The sequence below is a fragment of the Diadema setosum genome, chromosome 6 (genome assembly GCF_964275005.1).
Source record: "Diadema setosum chromosome 6, eeDiaSeto1, whole genome shotgun sequence".
Taxonomy (NCBI): domain Eukaryota; kingdom Metazoa; phylum Echinodermata; class Echinoidea; order Diadematoida; family Diadematidae; genus Diadema; species Diadema setosum.
The window spans coordinates 27,779,478-27,805,559 of record NC_092690.1 but is presented as its reverse complement, the minus strand read 5'-3'; the positions used below and the strand labels follow the sequence as shown (position 1 = coordinate 27,805,559).

The following is a 26,082-nucleotide window of genomic DNA, read 5'->3' as shown; positions in this document are numbered from 1 at the left end:
GCAAGGCGTCGAATTTGTAATCAATCGTAGAGCAATAAAATTGGGAAAGTGCTTTCAACCATGTCCCTGTAGTATGGTCATCTCAGCGGTAAAGTTGGCCATGCATTTTCTGCCTTTAAGACGAACATGGATGAGTACATGTACATGTAAAAATGTATTGTATTCGTAAGGACTGGTCAAGAATTGTTACTTTTCTGAAAAAATGTGAAATTTTGCAATGTATCTTCCTTATTTCTTATCCGATCTTTGTCGTTTTTTTATCGTTCTGTAGGGAGAGCAATACAAAGTTTTAGGTTTTTCAGAGTATTGGCTCATCTGCTCAAGGACCACAATAAATTTCACAATTCTATAGGACGTACAATACATGGCACCATTGATTTATGAGTTACATGTGTACATGATGTGCATATTATAAAATGGGTTCAAGAATGTAGCCAATAGGAAGCTCTGAAATGAGACACACCTCCTTCCTTTACTTCAGTACTATTGCACTGCCTGTAATCCTATGGTAGATTGCCGATCGTCTGTGCGCGCGGCGGCTCCTTTGATGAATTGCATGCATACGCGTACGCGCTGTCAATCCTGTAAACAACTTCTAGTTCGGGCTGCCGGCCGGCCGGCCTGTCTTCCCTTGTGCATAACATATGTGGCGTACGTACGTATACTGTACTATACTATACATATACGTACACTTTGTACAGTACAGTAGACCAAGCGCTATGGGACCGGACGCGTACATGGAGTCACTTTGAAGAGCAAATCCAACGATTTAGCAGGTTAATTCTCACACCGTTTTCAGAGTATGTTGTCTAGTAGGCCTATATGAGGAGTCTATATCAAGTCTTTAAGGTAAAGGGTGCATATTCTATGTAAAATAAGTAAGTTTTCATGCGGGTGTCCGGAAACCCAACCCCCCATTATACTTATACTGTATGTGCGGGACTTCCGCGAGTGCGACGTGCGTAAAAGTTTGGGACGAACATCTTCGGACGTCTTGACCCACAAAGGTACGTGAAAAACGCTGAAAAATGATGTTAGTTTTCGAATTTTCGACCCATTTTATAAAACAAATGATGCACAGGATTATTTCGTGGCGTTAGTGTAGGCGTAGCTCACTCTCGGGTATTTACAATGTAGTGCAACATGCACTCGGCTTCGCCTCGTGCATGTTTCACAATACCCTCGAGTGCACTACGCCTACACTAATGCACTCTATCCTGTGCATCATTTGTATACTCTAGTACCTTGTCTGGATTATGTCCCTGTAAAGTGCAGGTCACACAGTATTGACACATTGTTGAGACTACCCTTGCACAATAACCACCCTTCTGTGTTGAAAGTCGATTGCATCATGGGACAGTTTGTCAGTTTCATTGCAATTGTCGTATACAATGTCCCATGATCAGACGGTGCTGTCTCGCTCCGCTGAGTGTATTGTGAGCTCAGGCTCACACCTTGAATTCTATTCTTTTTATTCCTTCTTACTTTTTCCCCCTGTTATTATCAAGTCTAGCTCATTTCCTCTTCATGGTACCCATTTTAGCTTTTGAATGCCTGCCCCTTTAGGTGAGAACTCGACCGTGAATTCAACTATTCATATTGTAAAAGTTCAAACCCCTGCCTGGGATGACAGAGCAATGAGTATTGTATTGACTACAGTGGGGCATTGTCACATACATGTATCTTGTGCAACTAAGGCCAAAAAAAAAAAAAAAAATGTTGCATTGGCGTAACATGAGATTTTCAAATAGGGTCGGTCGGGGGGATTTTTTTTTTTTTTTTTTTTTTTTTGCTACCTGCATCAGCTCAGTAAACAGTTACAACTGCTGCACCGAATATGCTGTGTTCATCTATTCTACAAATCATTTATGAGGCCGATATTACTGGAATTATACCCCTTCACAGAATTTAAAGATGTTGAAATCCCTATCCTGAATGTTTTCACTTCATATTTTACTATTTTGACTTAGATAAGATAGATGCAAATTGACCCATATGTACGATCTTTTCATCGCACACGGCGATCTCTATTACAGTCCCACATATACAGATTCGTGTAAGTTCTCCACACAAGAAACCTACGGCAAAACTGTGCACAATACATCGCAGTCTGAATGCTACGTATACACAAGAGTACGTGTCCGTGTTGGAAACAGATGACGTACTGATCAAGGAAGGCTTATGCGAGGCGCTAGATCTCTCCCTCGTACATCCGATATCCCCAGAGCCGTTTCCACTTCCGGGTTTGTGCGATCGCGATCGCAATCAACAAGATATTTGATATCGACAGCAAAAAAAAAATAATAAAAAAACATGGGGTCGGCGGAATTTTTAGGGTCGGGCGGGTTACGCCAATGCAACAATTTTTTTTTTTTGGCCTAATTATTACGTCTACTTTAAAGGGGATATTTTACAGTTGTACTGTACACCATCTCTGCTGTTGACAATGTACAGCACATTGTATAGAAACTGTACACCTGCTGCTTTAAGCTTGTAATCAAACATCAGAGATTTTACATTGTACAGTGTACGTGTTATAAAGTGTACATTTTATTTAAGATGAGTAATGCATATTTTTTCAGTGCCCTTTTGGGTGGTGTGAGACTGCCAAGCTGTAAGAGATGACATCTGTATGGTCTCCTTGTTTTTCTTTAACTGTCATTCTCCTGTAGCCGTGGCAACGAGATCAACAGCCGTGTCCAGCCGGATATCCTGAGGATGATAGGAAACACCCCACTTGTCCGCATCAACAACATCGTCAAGGGAACAGGCATCCAGTGCGAGATATGTGAGTTTGAGCTAAAAGAGAGTGAAAACCAAAGTCAGTGTAAAACGGGAATGGAGTAAAATAGTAGAATACATCAGGGGCGGATCTAGGAATTCCGTAGTATTAGGGGATGTGCCTTTTAATACAAAATCAAAGGGGGTGCAAGCCCCCCACCCCCCATTTTTTTTTATTTTGTTTTAGTAGTAAAAAAAATTTAATAAAGAGGGGGTGACCTGGTGCGCCCCCCTATGTATCCGCCACTGTACATCTACATTTGTATGATCCAGCAAATCTTTATAAAATTGGGCAATCTGTTTGAAAGCTTGAGTTTTAAAAGCTTTTGAATATTACACCAATTACTGTATGAGAAAGCTACACTACATTTGAACTTGCCTTTAGCAGCCACCTGCTGTATACAGCCAGTTAAAAATACCCCCCAGAGAAAAGCCAGCAGCCAACCGTTTCGTATTCAGATTTTCAACTGATACCACTTTTATAGTGTGCTGGACTTTTAGCTCGCTTTTGAAGTGAGCTAACTTCAGCTCTGGCTATGAAAAGTTGTTTTATACTGCCACCCAAGGTTAGAGAAGAGACCAGACCTATTTCCCCCCCCCCCCCCCCCACCCTGCAGTCCTTCCAATGAGCCCGAAAATTCAATGACAGGTCCGCACCTGAAGCGAGCTATTCAAACCCTCAGTGTAGAAAATGTTGAAAAATAATGGCCCAAGCTGAAGTTACACACTTGTAGCCCACTCTAGGGAGGTAGATCAGGTCCACTTCTGGTCTGAGCTAATGTCAGTATAAAAGGTATCAAGTTTACAGGTGTAGGTCTGCACCTGGGGGCATTTCATGAAGCATTTCGTCCAACAAATTTGTCAGACATACTTGCTCTCAGCCAATCAGATGCAAGAATTTCAGTAGCTTGTAACAGTTTGTCAGAAAAATATCCGACCAAAACGCTTCATGAAATGCCCCCCTGAAGCGAGCTAACTGCCAGTATACATGTAGAAGGGGTGTGTGTCGGATACGCATGTCATGCACACATGATACTACATTGTATATCAGAAAACCTGTCTACAACTGTATAGTTGCCACTTGTCTAATTATATGATAGATACCCTTTTTGAGACAGATATAGTACTTGTACATGTGAATCTTCTTAATTCTGTGAGTGTACAAAAATATATACAAATCCATAGATCAAGATTTCATAATGCAAATTAAAGGACAAGTTCACCCTAATAGTCATGTGGGTTGAGTGAATGCAGTAATATTAGCAGAACACATCAGTGAGAGTTTGAGGTAAATCGGACAATCCGTTAAAAAGTTATGAATTTTTGAAGTTTATGCCCAGTCACGGCTGGATGAGAAGACTACTATAGCTTGTGATGTCACATGTGTACAACGATATAAAGAAAGAATAAAGAAGCTTCAACATATTTTCACTTTTCTCCCATAACAAAAGAACATTTGACTTCCCTCTTTCAGAAGGCAGAGGGAATGATATTACCCTTAACATACGTCAGTAACAAGTGGAAGAAATGTGCACTTTATTCAAAAAGTAAATTTTGTGAAAGTCTCCTTTTATTTCCTTATATCGTTGTACGCATGTGACATCATACAATGTAGTAGTCTTCTCATCCAGCAGTGACTGCGCAGATACTTTAAAATTTCATAACTTTGGAACGGATTGTCGGATTTTCCCCAAACTTTCACCGATGTGTTCTACTAATCGTATTGTTGCATTCACTCAATCCACATGTATATGAAGGTGGACTTGTCCTTTAAGCGGAGCCTACGGTACAATGTACGTACATGAGGTAGTCAGCGACCCGGGGATCACGTTCTGCTGAATACGATTGTACCAGTAGACGATGTACGTATGCAAAGAATGCCAGTGTTGTAGACTCTTTAAACCATAAAGGGAAAAAAATACATTGGGCAACCGGTATTTGTATCATGAAAACAAATTTCCAGCGTGACATACAATTGTATGGTAATCAAAACATGGACATAGCAAGATTAGGATCCAAAGTACATCATGCACTGTATGTATTACATGCATTTACTGCATCAAATAGTTTTCCTGTAAAACAAAAATTCAAAAATGTATGATCTACTAACCCTTTCAGTGCCCAGACTTGACAGGATTTTCCATCAGCACTTTAGTACTGTAAATTTTTGCATAGAGATATTTTTTTGCTAATGACAAAGTCACAGACATTTTTGCAAGATTTTTTCTTTCTTTTTTAAAGAGGATTTTTACACTGAGGCTATACATGTAGTAAGTGCACTAATGCCTGTCCATTTACAATATTTCAGTGTGTAGTTAGATTTTTGCCCTACAAAAATTTCACAAAATTCACAAAAATTAAACCCTCACAAATTACAACTTTTACATTGAAATCAGCTCTCCAAACTTAAAGGTGCATGGTCCCGGTACGCGGGCGCACGGCACAGGTTTCCTATAGAGACCTACGCTATCAACGCCTCTTTAGCACTTATGCTTTGGCCCACTTCCCCGAGTCCCAAGAAGTCCGATTCACTGTAGTCAGTGGTGGGATCACAGTTCGGCTCATGATTCGGCTGAGGGGGGTGACAGCTTTAGCAAACTTCTTTTGTGCTGTCATAATAACAGGCTTATATGCACGCACCCTGGCATTACTACAGACTGCGCGATGCGCAGAGAAGACAACGAAGGCAACGTTACTTAGCAACACCTACGCACTTTACCCTTGAGGACAGCTCAACTTCGGTAATCTTCGTATCAATGCTAACGATGATCGGCAGTATCATCAACAGCGCCCTCTACACTACTGGGACTATGCCCCTTTAACCTAGTGCTAGCCCACTTGGTAATGTGCCTCAGGCTAATGAAAACAGGAACGCCCTGGCGACACAGTAGGGATTAGCAGGATAGTTCGTAGTCGATCTCTTTTCATTTTCAACTACAGCAGTTTCAAGACACACTCCAGAGCTGCCAAGTTTCCCTGATTCTGTTGGAGTCTCCCTGAAAATGTCAAAATCTGTTCATGTCTCAATAAGAGAATGTCAAGATCCCCCTGATTTGGGAATTATTTTCGCTCATTGAAATGCATGTAACACACAGATATCTCCCTGATTGCTATGTGGAATCTCCCTGATTTGGTTGTGGGAATGTTGGCAGACCTGCATATTCTGTGCCAACTGGCAAAAAAAAAGAAGAAGAAAAAAAAAAAAGGAAGCACAGTGGGAATGAGCAGAAATGGCAACAAAGCCCCAGAACAAGAAAAGTTGTAGATATTCTAGCACAGCGTGTTCTGGTATCACAGACACAACTTCCATTTTGTAGTCACTGTACAAAAGAAGAAAACAAAAAATATAATCAAAAGTAGAATGGCAACAAGAGCATGATACAGTTTGCTTGTTTGTGTTTTTTTCTGTAGACTGTATCAGTGGCGGATCCAGGGAGGACCGCACTTGGTGCAGGCCCCCCCCCCTTTATTTTTCGTTGAAACAAAAGAAACTGGAAAAGCACTCTGAGAGCGCAGACCTCCGCCAAGCATGCAGCTCATTTCCACCACTGATCTTGTTCTTCCATAGAGATATCGGTGATTTCCACCCATGACACGTATATTTATAGCATTATGAGCTGAAAGTCACCCGATTTCCCAATATAGAAGCCTTTGTTATGTCATGAAACCCTCAGCTGCACGGCGCGCCTTGCCCTAGCAGAAACTAGAGGACGCACTTTAGTGCGCGCATGCAAACCTCAAATATGCGCAGCCTGAACTCCCAAGTTCATTGACCCTACAATGTACCTGTCAAAATATGAAAAATCCTTCATAAATTCCCCCAAAATTGTCGGATCACTACCAAAATTTAATCATTTGTTACTTGTATCAATCGTAACCTTTCCTGCAAGTTTCATCCAAATCTGTTATCTACTTTTTGCGTTATTTTGCACACGGACAAACTAACTAACAAACATACAGACGCACAAACCCACGGTAACAAAAACATAACCTCCTCCCTTGGTGGAAGTAGTAAAAAGAAAAAAATTAGGGAAGGGGTGCGTGCGCCTCCCTTTAATTTTGTAAATGCGCCCCCTCTTTACGGAATTCCTGGATCCGCCCCTGCTGTATTGTACATTATACTACTTTAATCACTGACTATGAGAGAGGAATTCCATGTGTGATTCTCATGAGGCAACAGAGTACTAGGTCCTTCCGTCATTTGAAGTCAAGACCCTCACACATGCAAGTCACACAGACATATCATACACACGGACTTGTCTGCTGGCCCCCAGAAATCCAGGCCTTATTCTCTTTTCTCCCCCCCCCCCCCCCCCCCCCCCCCGCCCCATTTTTAACCAGGTGGAGACGACTGTTCACTGGAGGGAAAGTGATATTAGTAACTTCCGTTATTAGCTGCGCATTTTTTTTTCCTCCTCGGTCACACAAACATACTGTACACTCATACATTTGGTTCAACATGTGACATCATCATGTCAGCACCTACATTGTAGGCCTCAAGGAATCGAGGTCTTTATATTTTCTTTTCTTTCCTTTATTTTTTTGAGCAGACAGAGACAAAGTGGTATCGGCAATCAGTACAGTACTTCCCTTATTGGCTGCACAATTCTTTCCTGTGGTTTTAGTATCTGTGCCTCGGGCCTGATAACATACTTAAAGGTAGGGGATACCTTTTACAGACCTCCCAAAATGCAGCAAAACATTAAATATGAACCTCAGGGGACTTGCTTAGGCCACTGCTTAGAAATTTGGAAGTCAACAGTTATCTAAAATTTGAATAATGCACAAAACTCAACTACTCAGTAGTTCTGTGTGTCAGCCACACTTAAGCCTTTTTGTTGCATTTTTCTATATTTGTGATCTATAAACACAAATCTAAAAGTACAAGAGCTGATGTAATAACATATAGAGTGTGTGGCAAGAATGTATATAGAAATGTTTGTAAGTGTTGATGAACTCTCTTCACAAAATATACATGATGGACACACATGCAGTACATGGGTCTGCAAAGGTAGCCTAGTAATGTACTGGAATTTACGGTGAGCCCCGAAAACAATTCAATTCAAAATCTAACGGTCAAAAAAATGTACTAAATGTTACCTTCCACTTTCAATACTTTATGGGAGTTTCTAAAATGATACTCTCTTCAACATACCACTGTATTTATACAACTCTTCATTTAAGGCGTGCAAATGGGATTCCCTACCTTTAATGCAGCATATTGGCACAGCATTATATGCTGTACAGTGTGCTAACAAAAGCGGTCTGCCCTCTGCTCATTTCATGTCATGTCACCCAGGAAGAGTGGAATACCCTGCAGCTTTATCAAATCAAATCAAATATTTACACATTGTACGTATTTAGTAGAGAAGATGGTAAGCGCATATCTTATTTTATTGTATTTTATTATTGTAAGAGTGTATAAATCACTGATGGGCTACCCTGGGTAAAGAATACTGAATACTAGAATGATAGATACATATTGTAGATGAAATAAATAAATGAATGAATGAATGAATGAATGAAAGAATGAATGAATAAATCTTATGAATTGTAAAGCATGAAGTGGAATATACGAGCATTTTATATGCATCAAGTACACTGATTACATGTAATACAACGTGGCAGCTTTAAATGCTATTTGTATCTCCCATTTAACAGAGTGATGTCCAGCGCTTATGGCAATTGCATGATCAAAATTATGAAGCTGTGCAGTTGGTCCACGGGACACCGCAGTAACATTATTTTACACAAAATGATCCTCAGATCGCAATAGCTCACTTGAGCCTTAAGCTCAGGTGAGCTAAAAAGGGACGCTTTTGTGCAGTGATTCCCCCTGGTATTGGACCTACAATGTACACTGTACATGTGTAGTGGTGAACTTCACTTATTTATCATGCTGTTGGAAGTTTTTGTATGTTATACTCTCCGATGTTCATCACCCACCCCCACCCCACCCATTGCAATGCAAAGCATTTTCCTGTAAGTTCAGCAGAGTGTGAAATTCACAGACATTTCCACACCACAAAAATATAATAAGTACACATATTGTATTTCATGTTTACAGACAGTTGTGGTATGTATGCTATGTGTGGATGCATGTATTGTTTGGCTCCATGAATAATGGGATGTTCTTTGCAGATCATAGACCCCGTTTACAGTGCGAGGCTCGGCCGCGGCCGAGCCACGGCTGAGCCGTCCTTCATTTCAGTGTAAACGCGCAAAAGGCCAAATGCGAGGCCAAAATTGGCCGCACATTTGGCCACGCTCTGGAGGTGGTCTCGGCCGCGCCCGAGCCGCGCCCGAGCCCGGCCTCTTCTTGGTGTAAACGCAAACTGGGCCAAATGCGCGGCCAATTTTAGTCTGGCTTCCAGACCCTCTGCCCGTACTATTTCGCTATTCACGATATTAACCCCCTCAATGTCGAAAACTAAAGGTGGTTTTGTCCTGCAAAGGATTTTTCCTTCGGCAAAGGCCTTTGCCCGAAAGGCGACTTCGCCGCCACGGAATTCAGTTGGCAAAGGATCTGAAAACCAGACAATACCAAATTGCGTTTGTTTACAAGCAGAGCACCACTACGACAAAATATTGAAAGGTTTGAATCAAAAAGCGTGGCCGAGCCCGGCAGTGTAAACGGACAAAATTGCAGGGCTCGGCCTCGCAATTGATGTTGGGCTCGGCCCAGCCCCGCACTGTAAACGGGGTCTTAGTCTACATTGTATCGTGTGTGTGTGTCTATTGAAATCTTTTTCCAAATATAGAGCATACAGTTCACCCACCTCAATTTCATGTCCTTGTGGGATTTTGAACCATTTCTTTTCTCTCTTTTTTTTTTTTTTGCAGTCAATTGTAACCAGTGTGAAGTATTTTTTTTCATAAAGTGAAACAGAGCAGCTCTGTTTGCTCCAGATAGTCTCTGAGGCATTTTTGGTATCCCACATAAACACCCAACATGCCCTTACACCAATAAAATTCCATACCCACATTCACTTGCCTGAGCTGAGGTTGTGAAGGGTTTAATATAAACTGTATCTTGTTATCATGATTTGTACTTTTCATTGTTTCTATTTTGTAATTAAACTATTCTCTCCTTTTTTTCTGGTACCCTTACAGTGTGCCAATACATTTAAGAGTGGATTTCAAGTTTATTGCTAGTGCTAGCGCTCGTGCTAGTGCTGTCTCAACATGAGCACCGCTGATAAAATCGAATTTGAAATCAGTCGATATCGGGATGTTGACCTCAAAATTGTTGATGCCGACACGTACAGTGTATAGTGTTGGGAATTGATTATTTTGATCGGTATTGCTTGATTTAATCAAGGACCATCAGTATTAGAGCTCAATTAAAAGGCAGTTGTTTTGGAGATAACCCTGGCACTAGCAGTAGCAATAGCACCAAGCTAGATATTACCCAATAGTACTGTATATACCACTGGGGTGTTTATACAGTGAAATTTAGAGTTTAAACCTAAATGCGGACAAAATATTCTGCAGCAAAAATTACCCCAGGACATGATTGGTAAACTTACAATTGATCTGCTTCACTCTTTCTCTTTCTGGGGCTTCCGTATGCTGTTCAGTGGTGAAGGCGGAATATTTCAATGCTGGAGGGAGCGTCAAGGACCGCATCGCGCTGAAGATGGTTGAGGATGCGGAGGAAGCGGGAACGCTGAAGCCTGGATACACGCTGATTGAGCCAACGTCGGGAAACACTGGTGAGTACAATGTGTCAGTGTCAGATAAACAAGCTAATCCCCGACTCTGTCCTTTGTGTTTCAGTAAGAGTACTGGAGTGATGATGCCATAGTCTTGTGTTTTGATCTTACTTTAATAGATCTGGTTCCATGCAAAATATATACTGTCACAAGGCTTCGGCTCTTTTTGAATATATGTAGCATATCTTTATTGCTGCTCATTCATTCATTCATTCATTCATTCATTCATTCATTCTATACATTCTTTAATTCATTCATTGATTCTATACATTCTTTCATTCATTCATTCATTCATTCATTCTACATAACATTCATTCATTCTATACATTCTTTCATTCATTCATTCATTCATTCATTCTATACATACGTATTCATTCATTCATTCATTCATTCATTCTATGCATTCTTTCATTCATTCATTCTATGCATTCTTTCATTCATTCATTCTATACATTCTTTCATTCATTCATTCATTCATTCATTCATCCATTCATTCATTCATTCATTCATTCATTCATTCATTCATTCATTCATTCATTCATTCATTCATTCATTCATTCATTCATTCATTCATTCTATTCATTTATTCATTCATTCATTCATTCATTTATTCATGCATCATTCATTCATTCATTCATTCGTTTATTCAGTATTCTCTTCCCAGGGTTTAGCACCAACAGTGGTTTTAAGCACTCATATTCTTGGGGGCCCTGCAACAAAATAACAAAGGAACAAATCAGGGACATCCTGTTGTACATAACAATACTATATTACAAATCATGACAATGCTGTGTATAAATTGGTAGTGCAAAATAAGTCTTTGGTAATAGTGATAAAATAAAATTCAACATTTTGAAATAGGACGCTACCCTTTACACAATGTAGTGATATCAAGTTGACCCAATTCTACTTTAGAGAGAGGATATCCTATGCTCTTATGACTGTTTTAAAATTACCTTCAGTAAAATCGAGTACACTTTCCTGTTTTTATGTTTTGTGGCATCACACAGGTATCGGCCTCGCCCTGGTAGCAGCTGTCAAAGGCTACCGTTGCATCATCGTCATGCCCGAGAAGATGTCGAACGAAAAGGTCGATGTTCTCCGCGCCCTCGGGGCCGAGATCGTCCGCACGCCGACATCGGCGCGCTTCGACGCCCCCGAGTCGCACATCAGCGTGGCGCAGAGGCTGAATCGCGAGATCCCGAACTCTGTGATCCTGGACCAGTACCGGAATCCGGGGAACCCTCTGGCCCACTACGACTTCACAGCCGAGGAGATCTGGGAGCAGTGCCAAGGTTAGTCGTCGTCGGCAGAAGGGTGAATAAACAGAGTGATTACAAGGGAACCTGTGCTCTAAAAGTTGATTCCGACGCGTAAAGCAAACACAGATAAACTGAGATTTGAAATGTCATTGAACAAGAGAAACAAAACAGAACTTGGAAGAGTGTTTCAAGAGATCTAGATTCTCATATGCATGTTTACACAAAGCACCATGTTGGGCTGAACAAACCAAACCAAACCAAAGCAAATTTTTACTGAGATGATGATATTGTTGCCCCACAACTTGATACTGGGTTTACATGATATGGAAAAGTTTTCTCCTGTTAGCATTGTTTCACAAAAAATCTAGGAAGTCTTTTTGAAACCTCCACGTTGGTCCGACTCGATTTTTTTTTTAAACTACCTTTGACTGTAAGGAATTTTCCATTGTTTACCTCTCTGCTTGCTCTTGTTGAATTATTGTCCTCAAAATCAATGGTAGGCTGATAATATATACTATGGATTCCTCTTAAGCAAACTTTGCCCCAGTTTAATAGCTATGTCAAGTGGAGAAATCATCTGTGGCTGTAATCTCCTTGCTCCCTTCTTGAAATCAGTTTAGAGATAAACTGTTAGTATATCTGTACCCTATCAACATGGGTATGCCAAACAGTGGATAAACATCTATAACCTAATGATCTAGAGTTTGCACAACACCATTGAAGCAAAATGTTCTCAGGTGAAATTGTTTATATCTCTTTCATTAAATTAGGCCTAAATCTGAAAAAAAAGTAGTATGTTTCTCTGCAAAGTAGTCATTGTACACATAGCAATGTTCTCCATTTTTTCCCCTCCAATTTCCAGTTATTTGCTTTTTAAGATATTGATGGGAGGGAGAGCCTTTGGAAATGATCTTCAATGATTTGCAAAAGTCATTCAAGGGGAAAATTGAACTCCCCAGGACGGTAGTGATTTGAGCCGCAATCATGAATATATCTGCATGGAATAACCTCGATACTTTTTTCGAGGGATTTACAAAAAAAAAAAAATGAATAAATAATAATTTTTATAATCCATATTGAAAATGGACTTGAACCATCAAAGTTCACATTTTTTTTTTTTTTAAATTCCAATTTGTTCATTTATAAGTGGACAGGGAGAGCCTTTGGAAGCAATCTATTTGCAAAAGTCATTCAAGGGGAAAAGTAAACTCCCCAGGATGGTAGTAACTTGAGCCGCAATCATGAATATATCTGCATGGAATACCCAAGACACTTTTTTCGATGGATTATTATAAAAAGAAAAAGAATCATTTTTATAATCCATCATATTGAAAATGGATTTGAACCATCAAAGTTCACTTTTTTTTTTTAATTCCAATTTGCTCATTTATAAGTGGACATCAAAAGTAATTGAAGGAGAGCAATACATAAACATGTCATCACTGGGGTGACAAGACCAGGGCCCTGTTGCATAAAACCCTTACCACTGGACTTACCGCTCCTTTCTAGTGGCAAGTCTTCAAATCAGCGGTAAATTTTATAATCCTTGATGCTGATTGGCTGTGATGCCTAATTTTGACAGTAGTTACCATTGAAATTCAATGGTAAGTTTTATGCAACGGGCCCCTTGTCTCTCTAATCTTGGTGAAAATGACTTTTTTGGGGGGATAAATGGTTAGATATCAGTGATGTTCAAGTCCTAGTTGTCTTGCCCCTCAAAAATGAAGCTACCATGTCAAAAGGAAACTAAGGCTATGCCTTTTTTTTTTATAGTGCTTTGGCTGCCATTTTTTTTTCCTCTCTCCTGAACATTCAACATTTTGTAGATACGAGGTCTTGTTGCCCCAGCGACGATATTATACAAATGTATTTCTCCCTGTTCTCTATCGCTTCAACCTTTCTACAGTCCAGCTAACGGGATGATACGGGTAGTCGCAAAGCCGCCTCCGTGTCATCTCAGTCAGGTGACTCTAGAAGAAGAAGGATTAAAATCGACATCCATAATTGTGATTTCTGTGTTATAATTAATTCATCTTACTGCAAGTACACCTAGGGATGAAAAAAAATATTATAATGAAGTTGGAAAATGATGTTACATTTCTTTTGGGGGAGGGGGATGGCACTAGCGTGGAAAGCGAGGCTGTGGAATTAAGACATGAAAAGCTTGTAACCGTGTAGCATGGAAAAGCACAAACTTGAAATGGAAATGATGAATTGTTTTATGAGGTGAGGAACAGACTACATGTATGTCTAATATGTAATATTTAAGAGCTACATTTTTGTGAATTGTATACTTGACTATATGATAATGATAGTGGTCATATTAAGTAAATGATGATAACATTGCGAATGAAAATAATGGTACTAATTTAATTCTACTTCAAATGCTACTACTATTAAATTACCATTATGAGTACTACTGCTGCTGCTGCTGCTGCTGCTGCTGCTAGTACTACTGCATTGCTACTACTACTGCTACTGCTACTGCTACTGCTACTGCTACTGCTACTGCTACTGCTACTACTATTACTACTACTGCTGCTGTGACTGCTGCTACTACAATGTTACGTCTAACTGTTGCTATTCTTTTGTTCTAAACCTATCCAGGAAAGATAGACATGGTAGTGTGTGGAGCTGGGACAGGCGGCACAGTGTCTGGAATCGGACGGAAGCTGAAGGAAAAGAACCCACACATCAAGGTGAGTGAAACCAACTTTTAATAATTCCATGTCTGTCATATTGCCCATTAACCTGTTACAGTTTTATTTTGCTACAACACGCATTTCCCATAGACACCTGCCCGAGTATTTTTGGGACTTGTCTTCTATGGGTTAAAGGACAAGTTCACCTTCATAGACATGTAGGTTTTGTGAATGCAGCAATAGTAGTAGAACGGATCAGCGAGAGTTTGAGGAAAATCGGACAATCCATTCAAAAGTTATGAATTTTTGAAGTTTCTGCTCAGTCACGACTGGTTGACAAGACTACTATAGATTGTGATGTCATGTGAGTACAACGTTATAAAGAAAGTATAAAGAAAATTCAACATATTTTTACTTTTCTCGCGTAACAAAAGAACACTCCACTTCTCTCTTTCAGAAGGTATGGGGAATAATATTACCCTTAACATACGTCAGTAACAAGTCAGAGAAATGTGCACTTTATTCAAAAAGTAAAGTTTTGTGAAATTCTCTTTTTATTTTCATTATATCGTTGTACACATGTGACATCATACACTGTAGTAGTCTTTTTATCCAGCAGTGACTGCACAGATACTTAAAAAAATCATAACTTTTGAACGGATTGTCCGATTTTCCCCAAACTTGCACTGATGTGTTCTACTAGTATTGTTGTCTTCACTCAATCCACATGTCTTTGAAGGTGGACTTGTCCTTTAAAGTGTATCAATACCCTGAGTATAATGTTTGCTATTTTGTAGATTTATACTTGAGACATGCCCTCTGCAAAGTATTAGAATTGTTTGTTACACCAATTTTTTTTTTTTTGTTATCAAAATAGATGTATTTAGAAACATTATGTTTTTAAATATTTAGAAACCAACCTATGAAATGTTAATGAACATACAATTCTAAAGGAGAATGTAAAGTTTATTTGATGAAAATTGGTTTTGAAACGACTGAGATATCCACAAACAAGGTAAAACAAAGAGATCCTGATAAAAGTTGTGGCCTACACATTTAATTACGATCGCTCTTTTTTTATATCTTAGCCATTTCAAGACCAATTTTCATCAAGTAAACTGTGAATTCCACTGTAACAACGACACGGTCTTTCATATTTAAAGGTTCTGTTTACCTTTGGGAGCAGTGATTCCATAAATGTGCGAGATTTCACATTTAATGCACATTGTAGGTAGTGTAGGTCAGTTGTATCACAAATCATCCTACCATGTAAAAATTGTGCAATACAGTCTAAAATATTTAAAATGGAGATATCACTATTTTTCTCAATAAACCATAACTGTAGACAGTTTAGTCTAGAAACATTTTCATTATAACTATTGTTCACATTTTGTACATTTAACAATGCTTTATATATTAATTATACAGATACAAATTTTTACATTGGTTGTTTCTATCCCCAATTCACATTTAGAACTATTTTGATGCACTAAAGCCGAGTTTTTGTGGATTTGCAAATGGTACATTATGCATTTATAAAGAGGTTTTTCATTATCCTACAAACACACTCATAACAAACACACACACACACACACACACACACACACACACACAAACACACACACACACACACACACACAAAACGGAAACGTGCAGCCCCATCTAAACCAAAACTGGATACCATCCCTTTAATCCTGAGAGAACCAGGTGCCTCCCAGGTTTCTCTTCTCAAAATCTCCTTCACTGCCTTTTAACAACAATGGTTTTCATTGTATGAGCATATGGAGGTGCAGTTTGGTATCAGATTAAGAAAACTGGTGACATGTCTATCAAAACATGCTGGTAAAACATTTGCGTACGTTTTACCCTGCTGCAAAGCAATTACGAAGAGTACATTGTATTTCCTTTAAAACATGTTGTAAGTCAATATCATTTTATCAATTATAAAACACACTCTCAAGTATTATCCACATTCTTTCTTTTTTTTAATGTGGTACTGTTTCTTGATGTGTGTAACAGAAGATTGGATGCAAAAAACTAAGAACAACATATTGGGAAAAATAAAAATACATGGGAAAGAAAAGAAATACATCGCATGGGAATTGGAAATCCATTGTAGATACACTTGTAAATGCTATGTTCAAATACACATGTGCTATGTATGTTCATTTTTTTCAATTTACAAATATGTGCCATTTAGCCAGTGATTATCTTGTGCCAATGTTCTCTTTCACTTTCAGATTATCAAATAGGCCACTTTCAGCCATTGAATCCTCTCAAATAACCCTCATCTGTCTGTGTGTCTGTTTACTGGGAATTTCCCCATAACGTCCTACAGTACCATGACATAAATACAACTGTATATGTTTCTCATAATTGTACTTAGAGTTTCCCAATCTGTGGCCGTCATGATTGCAGTTGATGACGGAAATTTTCCATGAGTGACTCAAAAAAACATGGATTCTCAGAGCATGGCGGAGTACAGTGTAATGATGGAAAATTCCATGCATGAATGATGCCCTGATTGAACTCTGGTGGGTGCCATTTCCATGAACAGAGCTGGGTAAAATGTAGACCACAAGGAAGGAAGATATAGTACAGATGGGAGGCTGATCAGAATAATAAGTGTTGCAGCAGTCATCGGGGGAAGTGGTTGTCTGCTGTAAAAGCACATGCACACCCGTACACACCCACACGCACGTATACACAGATACAGACACACACTGAGATTTTTATATGCGCACAAAAATACTTTCTTTGTGCATGCACTCACACGCACACTGACACATTTTTTTTTTTCAATACTATTTATTCAATTCCATTCAAACAATAAGAAAAAAACAGCAATCACTTTGGTGTTACTGCACTTAATAGTAAAAAAAAAAAAAAAAAGTTCCTTTTATGAATAGTATGTATACCTGACATGCATGCACCACACACACATACACACAGACACAGACTTTATGCAAACACAGACATGCAAACACAAAATGATGAAAGCCCCCAAATTAAGATCTGTTACTCAAAAACAAAAGTAATAGAGCTTAGTCACTGCTGTACATGTATATACATTAATGTCTGTAGTTTTGATTTCGTCATGGCAGATCTAGGATGCCAAGTTGGGATTCCAGTTTTATACATTTTCGTCTCTTTGAAAATACATCTGTGGGCATGATGATAATGCCATACTCTGATGAGCACAAGACCATGGTTCTCATGTTTTTTCTCACTCTCACCCATCCTTTCACTACCCTTCTTTTTCTTTTCTCTGTCTGTCTTGTCTGTATTTCCTCACTCATATATTCTTTTTTCTCTCTCTCCCATACACACACACACACTCTCTGATTCTATCTATCTATCTATCTATCTACCTATCTATCCATCTATCTATCTATCTATATATCTTTCTATCTATCTATATATCCATCTATCTATATATCCATCTATCTATCTATCTATCCATCTATCTATCTTTCTATCTATCCATCTATCTATCTATCAATCTATCCATCCATCTATCTATCCATCCATCTATCTATCCATCCATCTATCCATCTATCTATATATCCATCTATCTATCTATCTATCCATCCATCTATCCATCTATCTATCTATCCATCTATCCATATATCTATCTAATTATCTATCTATCTATCAATCTATCTATCTATCTATCTATGTTTAGCCACGAGTCTATTAATTCAATTATTTGTATACGTGTGGTGCATCATTACGTTACCTGTATAAAGTCAGAGATCATGCAAGGAAAAAAAAATGTTCATAAAGCTGACTTTTCTAATGTAACATTTACAGTTTTCTAAACTTATTCTTTTTAAGCATATTGTCCTTGTAAAGAAGAAGGGCAAATTATGTATGAGCTTAGCATCTGGCAAACTTATATCTACCAAAAATCTCAAAATTATTTTCCCCGAAATTATATGGCTTTTGTGATGATGCATCACATATGTTTGTCTTTTCAACACTCCTGCTCTGTATAATGTACTGTAAACTGTTATTTTTGTGAGGGTTTAATTTGTGCAAATTTCGCGAATCACTGTTGGACGGTGAATTTAACAGCCTGCAAAAAATGTTTCCCATGCGCTGGTGTACAATCGTAATAGTGCACCTACAGCAGCTTCCATGTCAATTCACGAAAACAACATCTTTCGAAAATGCCCATGGCCTCCTCCGTAGCGAAAATATCTGTACACGAAAATAAAAGCTTATACAAGTTATGCAGTATATCAATAAGTAATCCTCATCCTTCACTCCTCCATTGCCTCACCCTCGCTGTAGGTGATCGGTGTGGATCCGGAGGGCTCCATCTTGGCCCAGCCAGAGAAACTCAACGAGACCACGGTGACCTCGTACGAGGTGGAGGGCACGGGCTACGACTTTGTCCCCACCGTGCTGGACCGGTCAGTGGTGGACATGTGGGTCAAGACTTCGGACAAGGACTCCTTCATCATGTCCAGGAGGCTCATCAGGGAAGAGGGGCTCCTCTGTGGTGAGTTGAATCACCCCCTGTTCCCAGTGGAAGATTCCTTGTAGCCCAGGCAAAATATGCGTGGCCGGGTGATTCCATTAAATCAAAGTGGATTTTTTTTTTTTTTTTTTTTTGCATTGCCACAGTTCTTTGTCCTGGACCTGCGTATAAGAACAACAATACCCTGTAAAGATGAAAAGTACCCTCTGCCATGGTTGTGGTGTCCAATTAGATTTTTTTCTTTCAGACCAATTCTCCATCATATGAATAAAGCTAATCTCCCAAGAGGAGTGAAGGACAATAGAATGGTGTTTATACTACACTTGAATGCCAATTTATCATTGTCTTTGACTTTATTCTGTGAACCTCTTGGATTACATTAGAATAAATTACAATATTTAATATGATAATGCAAATATAGTATTTATTTATTGATTGATTGATTTGATGTAATGCGCTGTGTATAGATTGAATGTATTCTGATACTGGAGTTTATGTTCAGGGAGAGAAGATTGTGAGAAAATATTTTTTGAATCAAACTGATTATTTTTGTTGTGTAAAATGTGTTGGTTTGAGCTGTATAACAACACAACATCTGTATAAATAAGTATAAATGACCGGCATATATAATTAACATAAACTCAATTTATTTTTTGATAATCATTGAGAATAGTGATATATTGTATTTGTAGTATCTGTTTCTGTTTTGTATTATAGGTTGATGTCATTGTGCAAAGGTTAAGCTGAATAAGATTGACCTTTTGTTGTTCTATGTATTTTTTTTTTCATTGCTACACTGTATTTTGTGAATATTTTTAATGTATTCATGGCCATCTGTTAACAATGTCTGTAATTCAGCCTCCGGGCTGCGATAGGATATTGATGAATAACACACCTTTTCAATTCATTTCAAATATTTCTTCTGTGGAGAAGCAAAACAAAACAAAACTTTAACAGTGCTTTCTTCTTTGACTCTGAAAAACATTGCTGTACAGTTGTACATTGTACCTTCACTCATGTAACCTTCCCTTAAAACTTTTTGTTGCTGGTTGCCATGATACCAGGGGGCAGCAGCGGTGGGTCTATGTGGGCGGCTCTTGAGGCGGCCAAGACACTGAAGGCTGGACAGCGCTGTGTGGTCATCCTGGCAGACTCGGTCAGAAACTACATGTGAGTATCCAAGCCAAGAGGCAGAGCTGGACAGTGAAAGTTAGCTTGATGTGAGGATTAGGGTATGGGTTATGTTTGCGGGTAGACTTTATGTTTGGCTTAGCGTGCAGCTATTTCATGGGAGCAATTGATTCGTCATGCCATTTCATGTCCATTATCATACAGTTGTACAATATTATCATGGCGACTATTTTCTCATCATCAGCGCCAGCAGAAATCAGTGTGGCGATAACGATCGCAATGCCGATTTTCCTTCCATGTTAACTTTTAAACAGCAAAGAGTACAACAGAGCATGTAAATGAGAAAAAAAAAAGCTATTATCTGCATGCATTAATTGTTGCATAATCACAAACAAGAAAACATTTTTGTGCATAATGATACTACGAATTATTTTTACACATTTTTGGTAACACAGGGTACAGCGCTGAAAAAAAAAAAAAAATAATTCAAGAAAATGGAGAATTTTCATTTGGTACCCCAGGCTACCAAATATTGCATCAATTGTCGCAGGAGCAAATGTCATGGAACCCTTAATTTGCTTACAGAACTGATTGCCAAGAATAAGCACAAAGCTTGACTGTTTGGCAACTGATAATGAATGAAATAAATACAATAAAAGAAAACAAGGAGGTCCAACGTGATGCTCGTGGAATACAGGGTTAAGGAGAGAGGGGGAGAGAGAGTGGGGGGGGGGGGGATAGAAACCTTCAGATGATAGAAACTTCCCGTTTTGCTTGCATTTCCCACAATGCTCATTGTCTTTGCGTTGATAATCATCTGAGCAAATTGTATTCCATCCATAAACTCATATCATAAACCGTTGTTTTTTTTTCATCTGCAGGAAACTGAGGTTGACTTGTTTGTTAGTTACTAAATTGTAAAGTGTTTTGGGGAAGTTGAGCACTTTATTGATTTATCTCAGGACCCGTAAACACATCTTTCAATGAAGGATAATAATAGCATTACAGCACTGATTTAAAGCCAACTGGAGCTCAGTGCGGGCGGAAACATGCCTGCACTTGTCTGTCGTGACAGACACAAACTCTATCAGATGTTATGATCAGAAGTAAAATGTCACAAAACAAACAGCTTGTAAATATGAGTGTGTTTGCTTTGTCATTCAGCTATGAAAATACGTTTGTTTGCATGAGTGTGTCAATCAAAAGTTTGTGTTTTCTATTAAAGAATGATATCATTTTGTGATTGCTGATAAATTTGTCTCTACCAGACACAAGACAAAGCAACATGGAGCAGTTTTTAAATCTCAAATACCTTGCATTTTTATATTGAGTGCCATATTTTGAAAATTGCAGTACTGTAAAAGTGGTTTCTTTCGCGGTGGTTTTATTTTCGCGCTTTTCGCGCTTTGAGGTTGAACCGCGAATTTAACATCATGCGAAAATGTTTTGAACTTGCCGCTTGCTACAACGCTATTGCGCACATGCACACACGAAGATTCCGCGCATTGAGTGCATTGATGGTTAGCACACACAGCGATACCGCGCAATATAGGTACAAGCATGTTATAAAGTACTCGAGAGATTGGATTTCAGGTAAGCCTGCATTCAATTTTAATTTCTATTTGATAAATAAAAGAATAATTGGATTAAAGTTCGGGTTTTCATGTGCAAAAGAAAACAGTTTTTGCCGGCTATGAATTCACAGATTTGGCCACACGCGAAAAAGTCGGCACCGATGGAAACCGCGAAAGAAACCACTTTTACAGTATCCCCCTATAAACACTGCAACATATTTCAGCAAAATTACATACAAACGATTCATAGAATATCTTCTTTTTGGGCACATCTACAAGAATGTCTCCACTAGTCCAGTAATTCTCAGTATAATACAAGTTGATTGTCTAAAAAGATTTGGGTCTCCTGTGTGTAAATGTTGTAAAGTGGGTATCCTAATGCTCTACCAAAACTTTGTGCAGGCCAGTAAATTTTTGAACTCTTATGAACTCTGCAATCAAAAGTCCATTCAGGTGATGTGAATTTACTCTGAAACTGTTTGTATTTCATGGCAACTACTGTAAAACAAGATATATTCACGGCATGAAACTTTTGTGAATTGGAGCTGGCGGTCTTTTTCGCGGCATGACATTTTTATGAATTGCCGCTGGCATTTATACAACTTGTATCGTGTAAACAAGAACATTTGCATGCGTTCTGGTTTTACAGTACCTACTTTTCTTATGTAATTTGTGCCTCCTTTTCTCTCCCATGTCAGGACCAAGTTTCTCTCAGATGAATGGATGGTGAAGAAAAGTTTCTTGGACAAGCATGTGGACAATACACCCCAGCATTGGTAAGAGGCAACAGGAAACGAAAGAAAGATGTTGACTGGGAGGCAGTCCAAATATGGGAAGGGGCAAAAATGTGTCCATTGTGTGTGATTGCTGTATACGCCATAAATTTAGCGAGTCTAAATTTTCGCAAATCGAGACTTCCCTACAATTTCGCGTGTGGATAAATTCGCGATCGTGGAGTCCTGTACTGAATGGAGAAATGCATACGTCTGCGTCACATTCATATCAGGATCAGAATCATTATTTTTGTGTGTCTTTAATTTCGCAAAAAGCACCTGACTCGAGAAATTCGCGAAAATAAAAACCCTCGCGAAATATTCGGCGTATACAGTACTCTTCTCTGTTGTTTCTGATGTCAGTAATTTCAGTTATCTACCCACACTGTGCATTGCTGGCAACTAATGTGTGTGTGTGTGTGTGTGTTTTTTTTTTTTTTCAGTATTTTTTATCCTATTCAAATATAGGGGGATACAATGTATGTTTTGAAGATAATACTTTAAATTGTGAGTTAGCTTGAATGTGTGATATGATATTTCAACCGATATACAACTTTTGCCTTCAAAATGTGGGGTTTTTTGTTTGTTTGTTTTTTTGTCTGTACTATACGAGCACGTGTTTGGTTTGCAGAGGTTGGCAGACCTGTAGAATATCACACTGTATACACCAATTCGGTTTGGGGACTGTTTTTTATGGTAATGTCTAACTGGAGGCTCGAGTATGCCTAAGAAAAGATGATTTATGCACTGACATCGCAGTGCACCTGTCTCATTGCATAACCCATTGAATTTATTTGAAAGTGTTTTTGTTCTTCTTTGGAAGCCCTCCAGTTATGGCCGCCATAAGTTACAGTGCTCTGTAGTGGGATTCATCTATTGTGCCATATGTTCAGCGAGTCTTAATTTTTTGTGTATTGGATTCTCGTGACAATTTTGATAGCAAGTGCTACATTCATGATTATGGAGTACAGTCATGATGGGGAAAATTGATGCATGCACATCGCATGCATGCCGTGATCAGAGTTCATAATTTCACGTATGGGCAATTGCGGGAAAAATGTTACCTTTCCTAAAAATCATAAATCTGCAATAATTTGAAAAATATATGAGCTACAGGGACAAATTTAGTATTAAATAGTAGAACTTGTCTAGTTCTTTCATTCTTCAAAAAAAACATTTTGGGGTAAAATTTTTGATAATTTTGGTAAAAACACACAATCTTTGACTCTTATTATTCCATATTCAGAAACACTTCAGCATTTGTTTCAAAGTAGTTCATGGTTAAGAATGAACCAAAAAACACTGATATTAGTCTTGTCTGAGATATGAACTGTGTTAAAGTATGAATATTGGGACTTTAAAAAGTGGACAAAGTTGTAATGTCCTTAACACTAAAAATGTAATGTCCATAACACTGTATTTGTGAACCTGTAGATTAAATGCTGGATGTGTTGTACACAATTATCAATCTACAACTAAAACAGGACCTGACCATTCATTTGAGAAGAAAATTTTTTTCACTTAATGCTCTGATTCATGAATTTCTCAACATATCCACATGGAGGTAAACAATCATGTCCAAAAAATGTAATGTCCATAACGGCAAGCATTTTGTGTAATATCTACCAAATGATTTGTAGTAACTGATCAAAACTCGGACTGTTGACATTTCAGGATGACTGGGTTAGAATAAACCATAAATGGATTAAAAATGATTATGTTGAGTTGTTGAAATAAGCCCACAAAGTCACAAAAAATTCTCTAAATGTAATGTCCGTAACGTTGGAATTGCCCATCTGTTAAAGTATTAAATAGCTCCTTACTGGTGAAAATTTAGAAACCTCATAAAATAAACAGCATACTGTAAAGGTGCATATATTTCGCGCGAGTAATTTTTTGCACTGGGAAGGGTGAGATGAGTCCACCGCGGAATCAGGACAATAACTCCTGGAATGTGTGGTATGCAAAAATATCTATGTGCTTTTATTTTTGCGCTAGCTTCTGGTTGCACAAAATGCGTGAAAATTTCCACTTTTACAGTATATAGTATGTATGTTTGTGTGTATGTGGGTGTTTGCCCCTAGAGATTTATACAGAAATTATTCATGTATATTTGACCATCAGTGATTTGTCCATTTTCCAACTGACCAGTCAGGCTTTCTCCATGTTGTTCCCTTGACCATCAGGTGGTGGAACCAGCCCATCTCGATGCTGAAGCTGGGAATGCCGCTGACCGTCCTAAGCTCGGTCAGCTGTCAGGACGCTATCGACATCATGAACAAGGAGGGCTTTGACCAGCTTCCCGTAGTCGAGGACTCGGGGTGAGAACAACGTTACAAATGCGTCTCATACTGGAAGCAGTCAGATTCATATACAAAGATTTCTGTCGCACAGTTTTTTTCAATACAGTTCGAACTTAATTTGCATTTTTCAACAGAATACAATTTGTTAATAGAATCATGATGGAAATTTGACTTGCATTTGAATAATGTACAAAGAGCAAAAATAGCTCTATGATTAATGTCTGCAATAAAAACAAAATATATTTGAAAAAAATGCTTGCAAACACACGCACACACACACACACACATTTGTAACAGCATGTTTCCTAGAACTTCTCATCATTCAATACTAAAACTGAAATTATCTAATAAGACGCTGTATTCTGTACCCACGAAACATGTGGTGTTCCCAATATCATGTCAAAAACCAGCGAAATTAGAAACAGGCAAAATTCTTCCTTCTGCAACAGAGTGTAATAATGAATCAGGAAAGAATTGAATGGTAGTGAAGTATCTTTAATGCATTTTCATCATTTCAAAGATTATTGCTGGGAAACAGCAGATTTATTAGCCACCCATCATGCTGCAATACTAGTAGATTATAAACCTGCCGTGACGACCTCATTCGAAGCTGTGGAGTTCGAGGAAAAGCCAACATGCCAGCTATGTTTACACTGGAATGTTCTGATTCGTTTACACTCCATATCTAATGCATTTTTATTGTCTGTTCCTCGATTGTTTATAGGAATGTGAAAGGTGTGGTGACACTTGGTAGTCTCATGTCCCAGCTGTTAGCAGGAAAAGTCAAGACGTCAACGCCTGTGGCGGACTGCCTGTACAAGCAATTCCATAAGGTGAGTGACCGTGGTCTCTAGGTGAAAGTATTCATGTGATTTGTAACTGCCTTAATTGCAAGGTTCCAGACTCGACTAACATTCATACTATTTTTTTTTTTTTGTTCCTGTTATCTTTTCTTTTTTTTTATGTCACTGCATACCAGTATTAGTAAAAATGTACAATGATAATTATTGCATTGGATAATTTATTAATTTGTTTGTGTGTTTGTTCGTTTGTTTGTTCGTTCATTCGTTTATTCATTTTGTTATTCCATGCATGCATCTAACTGCTTCACATTGTAATGAAAATGCAGGATCTGCCTTTAGCCTACGCATATATCCATGGGTGCTTACGTACATACTTGCCAACTAATAAGATTTTATCAGATTCAGTAAGATTTTTTTACATTAAAAATAGCAAAATAAGATTTTCTGTCAGAGAAATAAGATTTTAAGAATTTTTTTAGATACACCTTTCATGTGTATTTTCTGAAGATTTGACCGAAAGTAAGATTTTTAACTTCAGTTTGCATATGAAATATGAAATAAGATTTTTGCAATCCACAAGTAAGATATTTCATCTTGAAATGTTGGCAGGTA

At 38.5% G+C, this 26,082-nt stretch overlaps 1 protein-coding gene across 1 annotated transcript in view; it reads left to right on the top strand.

Moving 5' to 3' along the window:
• Positions 1-26,082, top strand: part of LOC140230061 (cystathionine beta-synthase-like) — a 36,257-nt gene that overhangs the window by 6,760 nt on the left and 3,415 nt on the right. Inside the window, exons 2-10 of the mRNA XM_072310268.1 lie at positions 2,673-2,788; positions 10,362-10,496; positions 11,507-11,791; positions 14,366-14,457; positions 18,697-18,907; positions 19,951-20,056; positions 22,290-22,367; positions 24,551-24,685; positions 25,392-25,500. Coding sequence (XP_072166369.1) covers positions 2,673-2,788; positions 10,362-10,496; positions 11,507-11,791; positions 14,366-14,457; positions 18,697-18,907; positions 19,951-20,056; positions 22,290-22,367; positions 24,551-24,685; positions 25,392-25,500 — 1,267 coding nt within the window. The remainder of the gene's footprint in view (positions 1-2,672; positions 2,789-10,361; positions 10,497-11,506; positions 11,792-14,365; positions 14,458-18,696; positions 18,908-19,950; positions 20,057-22,289; positions 22,368-24,550; positions 24,686-25,391; positions 25,501-26,082) is intronic.